At 40.1% G+C, this 14,700-nt stretch overlaps 1 protein-coding gene across 1 annotated transcript; it reads left to right on the top strand.

Annotated features, from left to right (window-relative positions):
- Positions 1-8,744: 8,744 nt before the first annotated feature.
- Positions 8,745-10,590, top strand: LOC148028912 (uncharacterized). The gene is made up of 3 exons (XM_087687677.1): positions 8,745-9,012; positions 9,107-9,291; positions 9,498-10,590. Exons 2-3 carry the CDS (start codon positions 9,135-9,137, stop codon positions 10,082-10,084), a joined length of 744 nt encoding a protein of 247 aa, XP_087543803.1. The 5' UTR covers positions 8,745-9,012; positions 9,107-9,134; the 3' UTR covers positions 10,085-10,590.
- The last annotated feature ends 4,110 nt before the right edge of the window (positions 10,591-14,700 follow it).

Here is a 14,700-nt window from a genome sequence, read left to right on the forward strand (position 1 = left end):
AGCTACCTCGCGCTTCTTGGGTTTTTTTCACTAAAGAAGAGCGCATTGTGAAGCAAATAGTCAATTCTATCCACACTCCAATGGGTATGATGCGTTCTCTCAGGTTTGCGTTTTCTAAAGACGACAAATTATCAGGGCTAAAATCCCATGATTGGCATAAGATATGTCAGGTTTGTACTACGAATGGATTGTAAGTGGCTGCATATTTTGCTATTTAGAGTGTAGTCATTGTTCATAATGCTTTCTTGTTTGTGGTAGTTTGTACTACCGATTGTGATCGCAAGATGCCTTACTCCAGAAATACGCGGGGCAATTTACAAGTTGTCAACTTTAGTGCAATGGATCTCACAAGAGGAGATTAAAACGTCCTCCATTGAATCAATGAGATAGGGGGAGCAGTGGAGATGGTCTGTCTCTTTGAGAAATACTTGCCTACCAGTATGCTCACAATAAAAATCCACCTTCGTGTGCATCTTGTAGATGAAGTGGAGATTGCTGAACGTATCCATATACGCGATGGATGTTCTTCTTGGAGCGCTTCATGAAAACCCTAAAAGGCTTTGTGTGACAACGAGCTCGGCCAGAAGGTAGCATGACTGAAGGTTGGTTGGTGTCTGAGGTGCTAGTGCATATTTCACAATGGCTACTAATGATGGATTCAGGCAACAATATGCTATGGTCACTGAAGGACAATGATATACTGACCGGAGATGTGGTGGTTGGAAATGGGGTAGAAAAAAGAATGGATGCTGCAATGGAGGAGAAACTAAATCGCTTTTATATGTTGCACCATGCCTCTATGGAGACATGGCTCGCTAGATACCAGCAAGCTAGGAAAGATTGAAAGGAAGTGCAATTTGAATTTTGACGTAGTACGGGCTATCGATCGATTCGATATCTCGAGGGCATGGAGGAGATACCACGGTTTATGCCAACACGATGGTTGCATAGAGCTTTGACCGCAGCTTCTCATGAAGGAGCAGATGTCTCAACCGGGGAGTGGGAATTCTCGAGGGAATGTAGTCTAAGGATGTAGTCCAAAGGTGATGACATGTTTAGGGTTTGTCGTATCTATATTTTATATGCGACAACTAATTGTGTTTCAATGTACAGTACAAAATATATAGTGCAGTGTGGTCGCGCGGACGACATTTTCGCGTGGAGCATATTGACAAAATGCACTCCACAACAGATTGTGGTATCATGGCAAGGTTCGAGCAAGAGAGCCGACGACGAGCAATGGATCCAAATACGGTTATAGATTAGATGGAGTATTTTGGGAACTTGCAAAGTATTGTCACGGTGGATTATCGTAGCTTCTCCATGATCCTATTCATTGTGCAGTTGTTCAAAGTGGTACTTGAAGGAGCTAGAGTGAAAGTTTGACGAGGTCCATCTGGATTTCTCGAAATAGATTTCGAAAAAAATGGACGTTTGCACAACACGTTTGTGTTGCCGACCCATTGTGAACAGGTGCATGAACTCATGTGTTTTTTAATTGTATTACAACATGGTATACGTCACAATAGTTAAATCTCTCTTGTACATGATTGTGAACATGTAATTTTCTATCCAAACCCACGATAACCTCGATGGTCATATGTTATACCTTTAGCTCCCCGAAGTGTGAGAATATATGATCAAAGTGATGTTCCCAGCATAGATGAGGACAATATGTAAATAGAGGGATCGATATTGCAAGGGACAGAGGCCACCAAAAGCTTGGAGTATGTAGAGGAGCCAACATCGGGTAACAATGATGGAAATACAGGAGTCCAAGAATTCTTTGAGAATGAGGTGGACTCATCCTTTTGTGGTGACATATCTATCGACCTTCCAGTGTATGCGTAGTTGTGTCAGGAGATTGACATGGGACCATAGGGTACTTCATATGCTTGGAGCATCCACCTACTCAATTCGTTGACGAATCACTTATAAGGGTACATAAGATATGCATTTTAAGTAAGATCATTTTTTTAAGATTTATATTACCGTGCTTTGTATGATTTATATTCATTATGCTAACATCATTTTTTGTCTGTGCAGGTGACCTTTGTAGATATTTAGATCATTAAGATGAGTCGAGGGATGAGTGAGGAGGAGCTACAGTCTTCACACGTATGTCTCTAGATCAGATGATAGCATGATTCAGAGATATGGTGGACTAGGAGCTGTCTCGGATACCGTCACGCCGTTCTATTAGATCTACTTTGGCACACTCTGATGCTTCAGTTTCTAGCAGACGAGCTCGATGCTCCAGACTTGGGCCAGATGGAGGGAGTGGTTCAGGGGAATGCTACAGAGATCTGGATGCAATGAGCTCGCAGTCGGCTCAGGATACAGGTGCTACTCCTCACTCTTGTGGCAGTTTGAGAGAGCGTCGCTCAAGTGGTTGCTGTGGAGGTATGGACGTACTGTGTCTATTTTGTCGTTCTGCTGGAGTTGCGTCACCTTTAGGATTTGTCACACCTGTCGGGACGTCTACTCCAATCACTCCGACCGTCCGCAGGTCGCATCCTTTTGGGTGCTACTCCGATAGATACTACCTCGGTAGGTACACCAAATGTACAGGGGTCTCTTGGATATGCCCAGGAGAGTGGTCGCAGGTGGAAGAGGACCCATCTTAGGCATACCCCAAAGGGTTATGCCTACCTTATAGATGATAGGTCAGGATCCATCATCATGAATGATGAGAGGAGGAGGTTGATGCCTTGCATGAGAGAGTTGTGCCAATAAGTTTTTCAGTACATGCGTGCATACATGTCACACAGACGATCCGACGTAGGCAAGGCACTCAATAGTGGGGCTTCAAGCTTGGGGCTTCAAAGCCCGGGTGGCTAGATACATATGACTAGCACCGACTCAGGGAGAAGGCTACAGATTCTCCAGGACGTTGGAGACAGCAGCACGAGGCGGCAAGGGCATGACTAGAGACCGGAGTGGTCCATCATCTTGGGAGTGGCGACCACAGGACATATCTGGAGGATTTGTAAGTTTTTCTTTTTTTTTTTGCTTGCTTATTTTTTTGCAATATCCTTTGTACTGACAATTGTATTTCTAACAGTTCTGTTTTGTTTTTTTTACAGCACTCCATTACAAATCGTGATCCCACTGGCCTTGAGACTCGATATACAGAGAGGCACGATCTCACTGCATTGATCGACCAATTGTATGGACACGGCGGCCTTGTAAGTCACTTGTCTTTCTTGTTCGTAGTTACTATGTTTTGCATTATTGTATGGTGGATAATGTGTAGTTGTTTCTTTTTTTGCAGAGTCCATTCAATGCTCATTGCAGCGGGACGAGGTTTCGGATAGCAAGGATCTATAGTTCACCCTTGGATCCCTAGAACTCACATACCCTTCTTTTTTGGTCATGTGATCTATGTAGACATTTTCTATGTAGTAGTAGTATCTTGCCATGATTGTATTGGTCACTTTCATTATGCGATCGTGTATTTATTGCATGTATTAGTGTTATGATTTAAGTACACTTTGCCTTTATTTACATGAGCATCGTACACATTACTGAAACTATTTTGTATGGCCCAAATAAAGCACATAGTGCTATATGTGGCTGCCCTGCCACAAATTTTTTTCCCCCCTGTTACTGTCGCTATTAGCATCGTAAATTTATTGCACGTATTACTATTAGCATCGCAAAATGTGTCATAAAGCATTGTTATCAACATTGTTATTTGCGTCTGTATTAGTGTCGCAAATGCGACGGTGAAACCAACACAAATAGTGACATTGATAACGACGTTGATATCGACTGTTCTATGGCATTGCTAATAACGATGCTTTTTGCGACGACGGGGGCAAATTTATTTATAAACATTTTTGTCACTTTTAACATCGGTATAAGGCCTATATCTTGTAGTGTAAACCAGTTTGGATTGTGCTTTGAAATTGTTGGATTGAGTGCCCTATTCATCAGGGTGATGGTGACCCATTCTAGCTTTTTATCCTTCAGAATCTAGCACTCATTGAGCTTGAGTACAAATTTCAAGAGACCATCACATTCATCTAGAGTCATCTCAAATTATTGAACAGAGTATAACTATATGACCTCTAAGTTGTGAAATATATTGTTGTATTTGTTGTAAACCATCACCTTCCCTGTGCTAAATGATACATATCTTTGATATGAAATGGAGCTTCCAAGAGTTATCAAAATTGATCATTTACTTATTTTCACATTCTTTTGAGTGATGTTGGGTTCGGCAATATCGATCCTTGCAGGTTAGACTCCTTCAGCTTCCTGTAAAGAGATTTGTTAATAGTTGTGTATCCCCTGCTAGATATACATGCCTCGTCCAATAAAGCTTGCATATTACTTGAGCTAAGTTTACTCCCTCTCAGGAAAATCTCAATCTCCTATTGATCAATTGATGTGAACCCCCAATATTGTTTCTTTAAGCCTTGATTGATCTCTTTGTTTCTCCTCGAAAATAGTCTCCTTGTCTTGCCGTAACTGGTGCTTACATTGCTCTAATGTTTGCCTCAAAGAGGCATTCTCTTTCTCCAACAAATCTCTTTGTAGCTTGTGTACATTGCTAATGGCATCAAATGTTGAGTGTATCCTAAAAAGGAAATTACAACCATTTCCAATGAAGCTTACTAAGGATGTAACACTACAACAGAAACGAGGCATAGATGCGCATGTTAGACACGCAAAGTCGGGTGCATCTATCACAGCGTCTATAAGCGCGTGTAAACGTGCGTGTAAATAGACGCGACTTTTGCATCTATATTCCGCGCAAATAGACACGCTTATACATGCAAAAATAGACGCACACGTCAAAATTCAAATCATACTTAAATCATTTCTTTTCAAACACTGCCTTTTCTTTTCTACATTTTTTGCGGTTCTGAAGCTTGAGTTTGGCCGACATGCAGTCTCTTCATGCCTTACCTAGTCTCTTCATGCCTCACCTCTTCTTTCATTTCAAACACACAAGAAGGGAAAAAGAAAAGCCAAGGAGAGGAAGAAAGAGAGAACAAGAGAGAGGAGAACAAGAAGAAGCAGCAAGCAAGGAAGCAAGCATCAAGGGAGGGTAACTTACCAAGGGGAGGAAGAAGGAGAATGAAGAAGCGCCACCACCCACCACACCAAACACCCAAGGTGACTCTCTCTCTCTCTCTCTCTCTCTCTCTCTCTCTCTCTCTCTCTCTCTCTCTCTCTCTCTCTCTCTCTCTCTCTTTCTATCTTCCTCTCTCTGCTCTATCTGTGTATTTAGGATTTGTGATTCCATTATGTATTTCATTTTGTAAATCAATAATGGCGGTCGTCTGCTAAAATCAGCCGACCAAGCGCGTCTGATAGCGCGTCTACATCTCAGTGTAGACGCAGATATAGATGCAAAAAAAATTTCTCTGGGGGCGAGTCTTTAAGCGCGTGTGCGGGCGCATGTGCTTTGCAGTGTACACGCGAGGATACACGCGCTGATAGACGTCCACAGAGATGCAGGTATAGACGCGCACAGAGACGCAGGTATAGATGTTGTATGTAATATGTTTTATCTACACAGGGTAATATGATTTTTCTTGTGTACATGTGGAATCCTGGATCCTCCAGCACCCCATTCAACAAGGAGCAATTCATGGGGGAGATGACCAATTATCTTGGTCGCCCTCCCACTGCAGATGAGGTTTTCAGTGTGATGTCTGGGACACCTATCACATCTTTGCCTACACATGGATCAGCTGAGGTACATGGATCGGCCGAAGCACGTACATCTGCAGAGGCACGTGTATCGAGTGAGGTAGAGGGTAGTGCACGTCGAGGGAGGAGGGAGAGTGGTGCTGGAGGACGAGGAGGTCGAGGGCTTTGTGGGGGTTGCCTGGGTGGTGGCTCTCGATCACCCTCACCGGAAAATGAGAGAGGTGAGCCTCCACAAATGTATTACTCTATCACTGATGTTAGTGGTATCTTGCATGACTTCGAGGGGAGGGAAGTAATAGCCTACTTGAGGAGTGTCGTGCATGCCACATACAAAGATTGCATGATTCCCTTCAAGCACCAAAAAAATGGTTTGTGGCAAGAGGTGCTGTGAGCAGTACATAAAAGGTACCCTAATCCCAAGAATTCATGATTCTCAGATGATTGGGGACGGTCAAAGGTGAGAGACGCACTTCACAACAAGAGGTCTCACCTTATGACGCGCGCCAAGGAGTCATTGCGGAGACAAGAGCAGGGGCGCCCTGGATATGGCCAACCACCCAATTGCCACCGCAAGGAGTGGAAAGAGGCCAAGAAGAGAGCAATGGAGAAAATGACAAGTCGCCAGTATGCAGAGGCGCGACGTATCCAAATGGCAACCATGGGATCATCGCATTATGGATCGGGTGGCAGGGAGTCATGGGAGGCTGAGTTTGTAAGTATTATTTGATTTCTTTTTTAAATTAAATTTTGTAATTTTTTTCACTTCATTATGTAGTGTGCTTTAATATGTTGTATGTTCAAATTGTTTTGTAGTTCCATATCGTTGGTAGGATGCCTACTCCTAGAGAGGTAGGCTACCATCGAGGTCATAACCAGGCGTCCACTTGGCAGTATTTCTACGAGGAGGGACTCATCACGGAGGAGCAATATAATCGCGCCATGAGGATTCCACCACCAAAAGAGGTATGTTTTATTTTTTATATGAAAAGTATAGATAACTCTAATTTATTGTTTGTAATGGTATTTATATACTTTAATCCTTTGTGTATGCGAACCCTGATGCAGTTGAGGATAGCGAAGGGGGGACTAGCAGTAGCGGTGGCGGCAACGGCAGCGGCACAGGTAGCGGTGGTGGTAGCGATGATGATGCCTCTTCTAAGGAGATATAGAGGAGCCCCATGCATGCATGCCTCCCCTTGGCTTGTAATTTTCATTTTTGATATGTATTACTTTCAGCTAGTGCTTGCGACCATGATGTCACAAGCACTAGAACTCATAATGTAAAAACGTTTCATCTATATATATGAAATTTCGTGTGCTACATACATTGTTTTGTTTTTAGTATCCAATCTTCGAAATAATATTTCTCTATTTTTCCTAAGTCTACAATTTGATGTTGATGGGGGGAAAAAAACTAGAGAGCATGTGGCTTGCATGTGGCTTGCAAAGCCACATGCTCTCTGGTTTTTTTTCCATACCTCTGTTTTGCGCGTCTGTCAACGCGTCTAAATTGCAGGATAAATGCACGTCTATTCTCGTCAAAAACTTTCAGAGTAAACGCGGTTTTAGACGCGTAGATACACCGTGTATAAACGCACAATATGAATATATCCACTTTTTTATAAATATGATTATATATTTACGTAGCGTGTTTATACAAGCATCTATAGGCACATCTAAGTGTGCGTGTAACTCTGATCATAAACGTGCTTTTAGACGCGATTATGTAGACGCGTTAATAAACGCGCCCGACACTTTTTTTCACAATTCAAATATTGCGTCTACAAGCGCGTCTATGGAGCCTTTTTGTTGTAGTGTAATATCCCTAAAGAGAGGCCTGAAGTTATGCAAAGGATCTTTTGGATATAGTTTCCCATCAGTCCATAGATCTATATTCCTTTTTCCTTGCAACCTACAAAGTTCTGTGGATGTAGAAGACATGAGACGTGGTTTGTTTTTCCTACTTAATGGCTCATACTTGTGATCAAGCTCGACATAGAGGTAATATGGCTCTCTCTTGTATCTCTTTGATGATGATCTAGACATCGTCATCACCTTTTGTGATGTTGATTCCACCCCAACCATCTCCATTCATGGTGTTAATTCTACCCTAGCCATCCCTGTTGATTCCACCCCTACCATCTATGTTTGTGATATTGATTTAGCTTCATCTATCCTTGTTTGCAATGTTTGTGAAGTTTCTTTCAAAAAAATGAGAGAGAATACATGGAAAGCTTCCAAATATAATGTTGTGGGCACAGCTCAAGGCTTCACGTAGTCTTTTGGCTCATCTTTTGATAAAAAGAGACTACGTCATTAATTCCAATCGATTCATATACGAGCCTTCAAGTTTTGAGCATTGGGCATTTAATTCCAAGAACTGACCTCTAAACTCTTAATTTAAGGCTAATTGACAACTTAATGGCTATGGGTGAATTTGTGTATTTTTTTTAAAATTTAAAAAATATTAATTTTTTTGAAAAATTAGCCTTTTTTTAATGTTTTAGTTACCTCTCTCCATGTTGAGGTGGAATTTTTTACAAGGCCCAAACTTGAGTCCAAATGTCCCCTAACGAAACTGTCCCTAAAGAAGTAATTTGATTGGTTAATACTTGCTACCATTTGGTGTATAACCAGCCTAAAAGCAAAGATGGAAAATTCAACCCTTGTGGCATACTTGAGTGAGGAGAGAGTAAACACCGCATTGATCTCACCAGGGTACATTCTGATGGGGTATTCATGAATAGTGCCCTGTAGAGAAGATATTGTTTGATGGGTTGACATATAATTAATGATGAAGTGATAATTTTGCATGATGGCTAGACTTTAGTGTGCAAAATAAGGACATGTGTATCTATACACACACACAAAGTACTCTCATGTACATGACTCACTCACTCAAAAAGACTCATTAGATTTTTTCCATAGGTTTCTCTTGAAGTCCATCTCCTTAGGAGTGGAAAGGAAAATGGAGAAAGTGCTTGTGAGTGAGGTCAGTCAATTCAAGGTAGATGGGGATAGTGATGCCTTTGGTGGATGATGCGTATTATCATGACCGAGAATGAGACGGAATTAAGGAAAAAAGTGAAGAGCTACAAAAGGTGACGGGAAGAACATTTCCTACTTCATTGCCTCTCTCTCTCTCTCTCTCTCTCTCTCCACCTCCATAGAAATTAATCGAATTAGTTTGTAATTTGTGTACTCTCTCCTCTTGTCGCACATGGTGGGTTACGATAGAGCTGGACGGAGAGAGTCGCCTTACCAGTCGTAGGAGGCGAGCTACTTGAGACGACCTTTCAGGACCCTCCTCGCCGACCTTTTGCTGCGGCCAGCAGCGATCATTCAGTGAGTTTATTTTACAAGCTGAAGTTGAAGCTGAATTAGCTGTACGTGGATGAGTTTCTATTTTACAAGCTGATGCTTGCTGATCGCTTTGCAGTTTACCTCGTTCTTCTAGGCCAGCTCCCATGGCCCCAGCTCCAGTGGAGCTCAATATAGAGCGGGCTAGAAAAGAGCTTGGAGTTGATTGCGCCAATCACTACAACTTTGCGGTGACTGGGCAAAGCGGCGTGGGCAAATCTTCCTTCATCAATGGAATCCGATCCGTCCCCGACAACCGTCCAGGTATATATAGTATATAAGACGCTCAGGATCGACCATCCATATTCCATGCATGAGCAGCTCCTGTATTCCTAGCTCTACCATGCATCCTGGCTGTCGATATCTCATATATACTAGCTAGTCCGCCAAATTAATTGCCGCTAAGCAGCCGATCTCCTACCACCTGTAATAAAGCTTGCAAGGCGGTAATTATTATTCTGCTTTGGTAGGTGCGGCACCCGTCGGACAGACAGAATGCACACAAGTAGTGAAGAGCTACCCCCACCCAAAGGCGCCTCACATGGTATTCTGGGATTTTCCTGGCGTTGGCACAAAATCTCATCCCGCAGCCACTTACTTCTCCGACAAGAAGCTTTATGCTTTTGATGCCATCCTCATCCTCACCAGTGATCGCTTCCTGGAAGTGGACCTCGAGATCGTGAAGGCGGCCCTTCAATATGGGAGACCTTGTGCATTTGTGCGCACCAAATGCGATATTGCTGTCAGCAATGTACTCACCAATGCCACGACTGAGATGCACGCCATTGAAGCAAGCATGAGGCTCCGCAAGGATGTGGAGAATAGCTTCCTGAGCAGCCTCAAACAAGTGGGACTTGCTGACCATGCTAACAGAATCCCTCTTTTCTTCATCTCTAACAAGTCCTTCACCAAGAAAAGTGCGTATTGGGTCACAATTGATGACGACCATGCTCCTCCAAAGTGGGACACAAGTCTCCTCTCTATGGATGAAAGCAACCTATTGAAGTTTTTGATGGATTCTGCAAAGACACGAGTAGCCCCTCAGAGGAATGCATAGTAGCCCCATAGAGTGCACAATAGAAGAATCCTACATCAATTGTGCCTAAATGTATGGATTTATATATTGGACATATAAATTAAATGGGCTCCTTTTGTGTACGTATAACAAGGTGACAATTCTGCACCAAAGGGTATTGTAACGTCGTGATTAATCATTCACACGAGGAGTTCCTAGAGTACATCAAAATATAGGAGATAGCTTGTCAATGTGTGAACCCACTCATCATCACTCGCGTTTATTAAAAACCACTCCTTATGAACCAAATTAATGAAATATTTCTGCTTCTCCAAAATTTATGTTATGATCTCAGACTGGCTTTAGCCCTCAAATGATCACTGTAACAACCTTCCTATGCCATCAAGGTAGATTTAGATCCACTGCCTCCACTTTCAGATGGAGATATGCTTGCTTTGCTAGTAATGAGAGACTTTTCGTCGTTTCTCATGCCACTAATTTAGGTTTGCATCATTGAGGACATCTCCAAGTGAACCTTGATGGGAATATTATTTCTTTGTTTGTAAAAGTGTTATAACCCACTCCATTCTTTTAATTCTCAAAGAGGATGATAAATAGTCAAACCTTGACTAACCACAACCATGTGGACAAGTACATTTGTAAAACCAAATGATTACTCATTTGTAAGACTAGATGATTATGCACATAAAAGTTTATTAATTTTGAAGAATAATCTAAACTTTTCATTGGCATATTATATTCTTAGTAGCTCTTTTATCATCATGACAAATCGACAAAATAGCAAGATTATGCACATTGCCTTTTGTTAACTTTGAGAAAAATAATGTGAACTTTCCATGGGTATGTATTCCTAATGGGTCATGGCATATTAGAATTGCTATGTGTTTCTCACATGCGAGAAAATCCTATTTGGTGAGTATAATTCTAGAAAGAGTGGGTATTTGAATGGCATTCTATCACTTTGCACCCTAGGAGTGCAGATTTGAGCCCACCACTTTCACTTCGAAAGGTTTCAGGTTTGCCTCACTCATCAAGGACATCTTCTAGTGTACATCTATGGGAATAATATTTCTTTGTTTTCAAAAGTGTTATGAACCGACGTCCTACTCCTCTTTTTCTACAAAAGAATGATAAATAGTAAAACGAGGTGCACATTGAAGTTTGGTAACTTTGAAGAATAATGTAAACTTTCCGTTGGCATATATTCTTCAGAAGCTCTTTTATAGTCATCACAAATTCACAAAATAGCATGATTCTAGGCATTGCTTTTTGTTAACTTTAAATTAACATGTGAACTTTCCATGGGCACATATTCCTAATAGTCATGGCATATTAGAATTGCCTTGTGTTTATCGCATGCAGGAGAATCCTATTTGGCAAGTATAATTCTAAAAATAAGGCTCTCCCTCGCAGCTCCACCATTTCCTTTTTGTTTACAAGAACGGGTGTTTAAATAGCATTCTATCACTTTCCACCATAAGAGTACATATATTTGAACTCACCACTTTTACTTGGGAAGGTGTATGCAACACTATAAAAAATATAATAGAAATGGAAACCAAAAAGTACCATTTCGTATAACACTCTAAATGGCACTTTTAGGATGCAATTTCTACACCTACCAATCTTTTATAACTGTCATTTATTACTACCTACATGATCTATCATTTTCTTTTCAAATTATTCTTACCAATTTGATGATATTTTCTATTTTTAAAATACTATTAAAGTTGCAATTTCTACACCTACTGTTATTTAAAAGTTACCATTTATGATTGCCTCCATTTTGATCATTTTTTATGTCTTTCTTTAAATCATTTTATGTGACATCATTGATATCATATTTTATATTAAAGGTACCATTTTTTGTGATGTCTATCTTTTTTTACAAGATATGATGAAAATAACATGCTAAAGTAGTGCCATATACTTATAGAATTACACCTTTGTCAATCTATTTTCACATATGCCATTCTTAGGACAATATATACCATAGTCACATGGAATACTCCATTCATTACATAAGAAATAACACAAAATATTGTAACACATAGTAACAATAAACCTATTATGAAATAGCTTTCAAAAATATTATTTTAGATTTAGATATAAAAAATAATGTATAATATTACATTGAATCAACATTAAATAATTGAAAGGTGATATATTAATACAATGCCTTCTTGTAAGATTCAAACTCTTTATTGTCCCAAAGCTAGATCCAAACTCGTATATGAACAATATTACGGGATATTCATGCATTGCATTAGCTATTTGCATTGTGGGAATTATGGCAAGCAAGACCGAGTTTGCACTTGAATGTAGCCAACCCTCTTAGTGAGATTTTTACATTGTGGAAATCGTGGCAGCCAAGACCAAGTTTACACTTGGATATAGCAACCCTCTTGGTTATTTCTTTGCATTGGGCATGTTTTGTGGTTTAAACATGTGAAGAGAGGAAGGTTATTTTTTTCCTTCCATTCCTTGATGTGATAGATACCTAGTGTGTTAGTGGGAACCAATTTATGTATGCAAATGATGTGCTGACATTAGGAATATGTGCATTACTCCATTATGATATCGATCTCTCTCTCTCTCTGTCTCTCTCTAGTGGGGAGTGGATAGATATCTAGATATGGCATCTGAAGATATATGAATGGACACATTTCAATGAGACCTCTTACGAGAGGACCAAGCAAAACATCAAAGAAAGGGAGCAAATGGAAAACTTGCTTATTACAGTATGCATATCTATCCTTCATGTTGGGAATCCTACATGCAGGCAGAGGCACACACACAGCCATACATAGCCAATCCGCTCTCAATGGTATTTAGATGGAGTATTGCACGACTTCGAACTTGATCACATACTTTATTGATTGAGACAGGTGCATGAAGTGGACATGCAAGAGAGACGAGGTTATGCAAGATGTGTGGACTACAGAGTGTAGAGTCAGAGGAGCATATGATTAAGACATGCCTGGCATATACACGCATGCATGCTAACTTTGATATCCCTTTACAAGGGCCACTTCACCAGTTTCTGACTGCTACTCCTATATCGAAGTTAGGGGCTCTCATCACCCGCATGTTACGCTTTCGAGAGAACCACGCTGCATAGATCGTTCTTTCACTGTAGCTACCCTTTCCTACCACAGGGGAGGAGAATCATTTTATATGTGGAAAGGTCCCATGGGTCATAATTTGGCCTTCCATGGACGATAATAAACTACTCTACTCTACTCTTTGTCTCTGTGTCTCTGTGGGTTTTTTCATGGTGTCCGAAGCTACATCAAAATCTCTAAGTACTATTGTCTTGGATATCCATGTGTGTAGTTTTATCTTGATTTCTTATTTTCTATTTAGAACTACATCAAGTTTCTATCCCAATAGTTATGTGTTACCTCGCATGGTCACTCATGGATATATGTATGTATCATGTGGGTTCAAAATAGGGGATTTTTAAAATACCATTTTTATGTATTTTTTACATATAGAAGGGGGTAATATAAAGGGGATATTTACAAATTGAATAAAAAAGGATTGTGTTTTATTCATAGAAAATCTTTAGATAAGGATATTTATAAATAGGCCTTAAACGCATGTGATCTAGATAATCTATATATAGTAAACCCCTTGAGCATGTTACTATTAGTTTTCATAGCCATCACCTTCCAAAAATTACAAAAATGAAGGGGGAAATCAAAACTTTGATAGTAGCACCAATGGAATTGGGTATCTCATTGAGAATCCCATATTAATTATTGCAACATCCCACTTATGGTTCAAATGTTGACATCTACCCTACTTATGGTACAAATATTGTAGGGTGCTAAGGTTAAATCCTACATGTTCGTCCAAAACTTTTGCTATTCTTGGAAAATTGTATACTCAATTGGGGTTTAGTGTGAAATTTTGATGATTTATATCAATCCATTTCTCTAGAAGATACAACATTTTAGGATTAGTCCTTTGAGGGTAGATTCAAATTCACTACCTCCACTTTGAGAGAAAGATATGCTTCTTTTGTAATAATGAGGGACTTTTCATTATTTTCATGCCACTTCAAGTTTGCATTGTTGAAGAGATTTTGTTGTGTACGCCAATGGGAATAATATATTTTTTCTAAAAGTGTTATGATCTTCTTCATTTTTTCTCAAAGGATGATAAATAATCTAACCTAAATTAATGATCACCATGTGGACAAGCATATTCATAAAACTAGATGATTATGTACATTGAATTGTGTTAGCTTTGGAAAATTATGAAACTTCCCATTGCCATATATGGGTGGTTGAATGATCAAGGTGATCAATTTTGGAGACTTTGACCTGGGTCAAGGTACATGTGGCATTCAAAAAGTATTGCATATCACTATTGGTTAGTGCCACTATGCACCTTAATTGAGGTCTAGCACGTTGCTAGGTTTGTCCAACTTAGCACCATGAAGGACTTGAATCCATGTCTAGGTCAACAGCATGAAGAAGGACCTTGTGTTGAAGCCAATCAAAACCAACCATGATGTGCATGGATTTTAAAAATAAATGATTTTTAAAAGTAGAAATGATCATTAATCCTAACTTGTTGATACCTTATTTTAGATATGTCAAAGAAAATCCCAGTCATTTACACATTGA

Source organism: Lygodium microphyllum, chromosome 11, assembly GCF_053477565.2.
Source record: "Lygodium microphyllum isolate KBCC chromosome 11, Lygodium_microphyllum_v1.1.10, whole genome shotgun sequence".
Lineage (NCBI taxonomy): Eukaryota > Viridiplantae > Streptophyta > Polypodiopsida > Schizaeales > Lygodiaceae > Lygodium > Lygodium microphyllum.

What these genes read in the sequence shown, in the direction of transcription:
- LOC148028912 (XM_087687677.1), top strand. Translation starts at nt 9,135, where the DNA reads ATGGCCCCAGCTCCAGTGGAGCTCAATATAGAGCGGGCTAGAAAAGAG. An exon ending in CGTCCCCGACAACCGTCCAG is followed by an intron (nt 9,292 to 9,497) that starts GTATATATAGTA and finishes CTGCTTTGGTAG; the next exon opens with GTGCGGCACCCGTCGGACAG.